The 7,467-nt window shown below is 41.0% G+C and overlaps 1 protein-coding gene across 2 annotated transcripts in view; it reads right to left on the reverse strand.

Moving 5' to 3' along the window:
* NOL10 (nucleolar protein 10) overlaps positions 1 to 4,486 on the reverse strand; it is a 53,010-nt gene extending 48,524 nt beyond the window's left edge. For both annotated transcript variants that reach the window (XR_013181299.1, XM_054630192.2), the window contains exons 1-5: positions 4,336 to 4,486; positions 3,861 to 3,906; positions 3,038 to 3,136; positions 2,195 to 2,272; positions 330 to 367 (exon numbers count right to left, since the gene is read on the reverse strand). Coding sequence is in view for 1 of the 2 variants with exons in the window: in XM_054630192.2 (XP_054486167.2) it covers positions 330 to 367; positions 2,195 to 2,272; positions 3,038 to 3,136; positions 3,861 to 3,906; positions 4,336 to 4,401 (327 nt within the window). In the remaining variant the exon portion in view is untranslated. The remainder of the gene's footprint in view (positions 1 to 329; positions 368 to 2,194; positions 2,273 to 3,037; positions 3,137 to 3,860; positions 3,907 to 4,335) is intronic.
* Positions 4,487 to 7,467: the final 2,981 nt, after the last annotated feature.

Below are 7,467 nucleotides of genomic sequence, written 5' to 3' on the forward strand. Positions count from 1 at the left end.
AAGGGATTGTGACTAAATGTTAGCTCAGAAAGAATAATTAATTCCATTTTTCACATTATTTTGCTTGTAGGATAGATCACTATTTGAGGTTTTTCTCTCCAACAGACAAAAGACTTTAAAAGTTGTAAAGTAAATTATAGTACAAAGATACAAAGAAAACAAACAAAATTTTAAAGGCGCAAAAATGTTTACCCTGTTTGCTGTTTTTAAAAAAACATTTTTCTTCCAAAAGCTGTGTTGATTGACTGCCTTTACTATATATGAAAATGCATTTTAATATACATACTAAACAATTTTTTTATTTATACACTGGAAAGTATTAAACATACCTTTGAGTAATCATCTGATAAAATCTCAAACGTAACCACTAGAGGAGAGAGTAAGAGAATTTTGAGTCAACGAAGCAAGCAGTTATTTGCAAACATTGGCATAATCCTGAAAACATTTAAACTCATGCTAATCTTTAGTCATGTAAGTATTCCCCACAGGTGTCAATGCATAATGCAGGCATTAATCTTTAGCAAGATCTCCAATTATGTAACTTGATTTGCAAAACAATAAGTAGTTTTCTAAAACTTTGGAAACATATGAAGCATCCTGTAATCTTTTTATTGTTCTTGTATACTTAACACGTTCCTCAACACAATGCTCAACCACGTAGTTTATCAGTGTGGGAAATGTCTAATCAAATCGTTTTCAGTAAGTGTGGGGTCCATGGAGCTTGGTAATCCATCAAAGATGATAAAAAATTACGAGTTTTTGGCATATATGCATAAACTTGCACATGCAGTCCTTCCAAGGGGTAAGCACTTTCACAAAAGAAGTTAAGGCTCAAAAAAAAAAAAATCACAAATGTGAAAGCTACTACATACGTTGAACACTGCCATATTGAACGTTGCCTAGTTTTAATTGAGCTGAGTTGGGAACATTAGGGAGTAGCTGCTTCAGCTAAATTAGTTCTATTTAAATGAGATAACTCATTTAAAGTTACCTGAAGTGACTCTATGCTAGACTTCAAATTAAACATACTTCTGTAGTCTACCAAGATGCCAGTTCAAAAAAATTTACTTTAATTAGCAGCAAGCATTTATAATTACAATGACTTCTACTCTTTTAAAGAGGGTTTCACTCTTGCCATACCTTCCTCTCCCCAGCCTCTCTGAAACCCTGCCTAACACTGCTCCTTCACCCTACATGACTTCTTGTAGTCCTGAGGCAGAGAGCACAAAAACACCCCCATGCTCTTATTACGATTTTTATTTCTTGCATCACTTCCGCACACATCAAAGTTCGACCAGTTCAATTCTTCTGTAATGAATGTGCTCATCTCCTCATTGTTGTGGTCACCCCTACATCCCAGCTTTCAGTTATCAGTCTTCAAACAGAAAAACCTGAAATAACAACACTCCCACCACCCCCCCGCAAAAAAAAAAAAAAAAAAAAAAAACCCAAAAACCAACTAAACAAACAAAATAACCTTATAATTACTGAAATTTAAGCATCCTAAAAGCTCAGAGCTGTAGCAGCTCCTGCCCTGCTCTAACTGCCAGATGATTCTCCCTTTCCCATTGTCTAGATAGCTCCTTATTTTCCTCACCATAGTTGTTCTCCCACCAAATTAGTAGCAAATAAGGTGCAATTAGGGCCTTGGCCATGCTATCATCTACCCTAAGTATTTGTTTCCAGAAAACAAACAGAAAACCAAACCAACACCCCACCCCTCCCCCCCGCCCTGGGAATTCTGTTTAACTCTGTAACTCACCTACTGAGCTGGGCTCCAGAGAGAAAACAGAGCAATCCCACAGTGTGTTCTCCTACCTTACTGCTTCATAGAACAGGTAAGAAGGGAGATCTTGCCACCAGCCAGCCATTGAACCTTTGTCACATTCACCAAATAGAACACAGACTTCAGCCACATTCACCCTCGGAGCCCCAGACTTTCTGGCTCAAGGTAAATTTTACATCCCTCACACCCTCTTTTCCAGGCAAGGAAAGAACTTTGAAATCAGAATAAAGGGGAAAATTCAGAAATGACGACTAGATGGTTTTACTCTAGATTCCTGTATTCCCCTGAAGTTCATTCTGTCTCCTCACAGGGAGAGCAGAATTTCTGCTGGAGTCCAACCTGAATTATGTATGACAGACATGTACTAACATGTACTATTATGTACCAACAGCCATGGCTCATACTAACCTTCGGAATCTAAGCATCTTTCAAATTTCTGGGATAACTGATAGGTATCAAAACAGCGGACCCTGGGCTTGTAAGTTCCTGAAAGAGTAATTTGATGTTTGATTAAATAAAAAGTTAAACAAAAAGATAACGCAAAAGCATTTTTTTCAAGTATAATGTCTTAGATATACAGGCTTTACTGTGTTTCTACTATAAGTCTTCTGACCTTCCCAAAGCCTCTGTGACTGGAAGAACATACCTCTTAGTGACACAACCTTACAGCCTGGTTTCTGTAAGCACCCTACTAGTATGCAGGTTCTCCTAGCTACCAGATACATGGTACAGAATCTAGTAAAACCTTCCAGTAAATCTAAAAGACCAAGGCTCTTTATGTTATTAACATCTACTAAAGTATCCCATTTTGACAGTCACAAAATGCAGATTATCCTCCTCCTATAAAACAATACTCAAACAATGATGTTCAGAAGTTATTTAACATACATACACTAAAAGCAATTCAGAACTTAGCATATAACTGTATTATAGATGGATTTGTTTTATTAATTTTTTATTTGTATTATAAACTCTAGCAGCAGGGGAGTTGGATTAGATGATCTTCATGAGTGCCTTCCAACCCAAACCACTCTATGATTCTAAGAATGTATGTATTCTAAAGAGAAGTGTTCCACAGCACCACTCTCAAGACAGCTGTTCTATCACATGTTAAGAGTATGCTTCCAGCAGAATGTTCAGTTCCACACTTCAAAATAAACTCTTAACAATTCTACCTGAAACACTCAGTCACTCTGCACCCAAGATTACCTAGGACTTTTGGCCTCTGTTAGAGACTGTTTGTTAACTCACCAACTGCCATAATATACTGTCCATCTCTTGATACCTTAATCTTTGTGCTAATAGTGGGCATTTCAAAGTCTTGAATAAGTTCAATTCTTCTACGGATATCTGTAAAGAAAAAAAAGTGTAGAATTAGCACAATTTTATCAGTCTAAGAAACTGTAACAGTTTCCTAAAGAAGCCCGTTGACTTAATTGAGTATAGGGAATATCCTTTACAGATACTATAACTACCACATTATAAGCAGTTTTCCACAGTCTGCTAACCCTGAGAAGCAGACTACTCCCGTGAAAAAATAAATTAGAACTGCAAGGTAACTGTGTAACAAATCATTATACAACATAGTAGCAAACACTCATTGCACACTTTCACAATTAAGGCCTTGTATATAAGGTATTCCATACCCCATTACCTCTATGCATTTTTTCTTGGTTAAGTTTCTGGGATAACACTTCGTGTGAATCTAAATAGCCCTTTTTATTTTGTCTAAGAAGCTTAGGCTAAAATGATGTAGTCCTGCTCTCTAAGATTAGCACAGCATCACAAAGAAGTTTATGGTCTGATTTTAATGTAAGGGACAACATGGAATCCATCCATCATGTTTCTGTTACAATCCACAACCCAAATATTTAATGTCTAAAATTTAAAACACCACTGGTTATACAGAGTTCACGTGAAGCTCTACGAGAAGTCAAAATAACTATCTGTAGTTTAATTCTGTAGTTTTTATATTACGACTTAGGGATAAATTCTGTGTATCAGTCAGTGAGGAGTCTCCTCTGGGCCTGCAGGTTATGTATATGGAGTAGTCGACTGCGAGGGGAAAACTCACCCACATCTTTCTTCTGTAAAGCTCTTTTCTTCCTGTCAGAGAGCCACTGCAAGCAAAGGTATACATCAGTCTTGAGCTCATTATTCATACAGGAACCCGAGAATCAAAGTTTATCCAACCATTTGAAACAGAAGACATTTAGGCCGCTGATTCTTTTATTTTCTTGATTATCATCCAATTTCCCTTCCACTGATAAGTTTAACCATTCCACACCAAGAAAACGTACAAGGTCGTGCTGCTTACGGGTCTGTGGACCAGCACCGCCACAGCCAGAGGTTCACTCATTTAAACTGCATATCTAATGTAAGAAACACTCAGAGCTGTTTCCCGGTAACGATCCCAACACAAGCGCACATGGACCGGGGCAGCTCAGCCAGGCCGGGCCGGGGCTCGGCCCCCGCGCCGGCACCGCTCGGGTCTGGCTCCCGCCGCGGGACCCGGGCCGGGCCGGGCCCGTTCCCCACGCCGCCCTCACCTCCGGGAGGCTCCTGCCGGCGCTCAGGCTGTAGATCTTCACCTCGTTGAGGCTGGAGACCTGCATGGCCGCAGCCGCGCCCGCCTCTTCCCGGGCAGAGAGGAAGCGGAAGGCGAGGCGCTTCCGCCGGCTCGGCCTCACCCGGCGGCGTGCGGGGTGGGCGGCTCGCCACCGCGGCTCTGCCCCTGCCTCACACCGGGGATGACGGGGGAAGCAGAGCAAACCCGCGGGACAGCGACTCCGCTGGCTCCGCAGCTCACAGCGAAGCACCTCCGCTGCCGCCTCGTCCCTGGGCGCTGCCCACGGTCCCGGTGCTGCCGGATTCGGGATGAGGGGAGAGGGCCGGAGCCGGGGCGGCCGTGAGCCCTCTCCGCAGGGCCCGGCCCGTGTCCGGACACAGAGAGCCCTGTCTGTCCGACAGGAGTGTCCATCAGGCAGCTGTGGCGTCATTCCCCATGGCCTTCATGTGAACTCAGAAAGGCAGGAGTTCTTCCTGCAGCCTTGCTGGAGGAGGTTAATTTTCTCACCCTGTGGCACACCGTGTCCCTTAGCCATGGAAAACAGTGAGTGTGGGACTTGCTGATCAGAACCTTGACAGCAACCATAGAAAGACACATTCTTATTGCTTTGTAGCATCGCTATTGAAAAAAGAAAAAAAGAAAACCAGTATGCAGAATTCCAACCATTCTTGTCCCAATTTACAGGATCAAAAACAAGGACTGAAATAATGTGTATCCAGTCCATATGCATATTGAAGAAACAATGAAAATCGCAACTAAATTTTTAAAAATGCGTATCTCTGGCACTGAAGCAGTTTCAAATAAGTCTATGCATGGTGTTCCCTGAATGGTGTATCACAACGATGATGATACCAATATCATGACTAAAAAGAGCTCTCTTCGGTGTTGTATTAAAGGGTGTTAGAGCTGAGATTCCTGGGAGATGAGCACACCTAAATACAGGTACCTGTAAGTTTAAGCTAGGTGTTTAAGCTCCCATTTCAGAAAGCTAAGGCTGTACTTGCTTACATGTAGGTTGTCTAGTGACATCTGAGATGCCATATTGTATCCAGGGCACCTGGACAGGGCTGACACAAGACCAATGGAAAATCCAAACCCTTCTGTAGTGTAATCTGCAGGAAGGATGTGCAGGGACATCTCTGGTGGCACTAGAAGCTCAGGCAGCTGAATCTCATCCCTGGTAAATGCAGTTAATTAAGCGTGAGGAGTGTGATGCAGCAGCCACTGAATGTCTTCTGTGGGGTGAGTTTGATCAGGTGCCCCAGTCTGATTAGAGCACCGTGAGCTGTTAATAGACATTTAAAACTGAAATGTTGAATTCACTTGTCCGCAATCCCAGACATCCATGGGGGGTTGGTTAATGTGACTTGGAATGCGCAGAAGACCTGTGTTATCCTAGAACAGCAGCTTGAGGACCCAACAGGATATTCAAAAGGCATTCAGCAGCGTCTGATGTCTGAACCTACAAAGAATTCCTAGAGGTGTAGAATGCTGAAGATAGCAGCTTTCCTTCTAATGTCAGTGTCATAATGGCCTAGGTAATTAATTCTGGTTATCTGTTGGAGAACGTTGTCTTGGGAGATACTTCAAGTGGGGTATTTCAATACCCTTAATCATTGTCTGCAGGCAGAGTTTTGCTCCCTTGCTGTGGCAGCTGAAGAAACTCACAATTACTGAGAGAGGCAAAGTCACAGAAAAGTTCATTGCTTTGGTGGATCAGAGGGAGCAGAAAGACACGTGATGATCATGAGGGAATTAGACAGCCCTGAGATCACATGGCACCACATGTGGGGCCAGCCAGGGAAATGAGCTGGCAGAGCTGTGTTACCACCAGTCTGCAGCACAATCCTTGTCCCACAGCATGTCTGCCTGCTCCTTCCCCTCCACCTTCACTGCTGCTTTATCCAGCCTAAAAATATGTAATGGGGTAAAAAGAAAAAAGTTTGAAAAGTCACAGTAAACTGAGAAAATATGATAATGGAAAACATTCAACAGGACATTGCTTAGACATTAACATCATTCTTGTCTCTTTTCTTGTTAGTTTTCTTTTAAAACAATAAGTAGCATAAAATATTTCACTTTAATAATAGTAAAAAAAGCTATATAAAGGGGGGGAAATGGCATTCCTGCTATAAAAATGTTAAGGAATTAAGTAGTGTATATTGTAGAATCCAGAAATCCAACAAACCTACAGCTTGGATTTTACCTTATTTGTTATAACAAGCATGTGTACAGAAAAACATTCCTAAAATCTAGCACCACTGCAGCAAGAAACGTTTCTCATCTGTTAGCACTAGTTTCAACTTATGTGATTCTAAATTTAAGGAGATTATGAGAATGTAACATTTCTAAAATCAATTATGCAAAGCATTTCCACAGCTTGAGACTGCAACAAGGATCCAGTTAAAACTGTTCTTGGTTTGTGATGGGAAAGAACTGCCTTATCTAGGTGATCAGGTCTACTGTACCTTTCAGACCTGTAAGCTTTGGGTAAAGATATGTATGATGTAGATACTTAAACACCAGTTAAGTATGTTTTCATTATTAAAATGTATAGTCTAAGAAACAAACAAAAAAGAAGGATTAGACAATAATTACTTCTTCTGTGAGTGCTATCTCACAGATCAATATGTTCATTTTTTCCCATAACTTCTGGAAGACCTTTGTCATGCCCAATGATTGAAAAGAATTAGAATCATAGCAGTTATGAGAGCTGAACATTTAATTAGCCTAGAAATTAAAAAAAAAAAAAAAAAGCAAACAAAAAAATCCCTAGAAAATGGTTATTTCAGCTACAAATCTTCTCAGTGTCTTTTTCTGGAGTGCTTTCAGTAGAGACTCGCTTCCTCCACACATGAATTGCTTTTTATATATCACTAAAAATGTTAAAGAGAAGTAAAGGAGGAATCTTTGGCTAACCTAAAGAATCTAAACATTTAGGGTCCAATACCTTGACCTACATGTTAGCTACCTAAAGCATTATTTACATGGCATCATTCAGGATGCCTTACATCATCTGCTTCTTCCTAGTCCTGAAGACATTTAAATCTTTCAGGGGTCTTCATTTAAGGTTCTTGGAAGTGTCAAGAGCTCTGCTTCTGTGCATGACCAG

The sequence above is a fragment of the Agelaius phoeniceus genome, chromosome 3, assembly GCF_051311805.1.
Source record: "Agelaius phoeniceus isolate bAgePho1 chromosome 3, bAgePho1.hap1, whole genome shotgun sequence".
NCBI lineage: Eukaryota > Metazoa > Chordata > Aves > Passeriformes > Icteridae > Agelaius > Agelaius phoeniceus.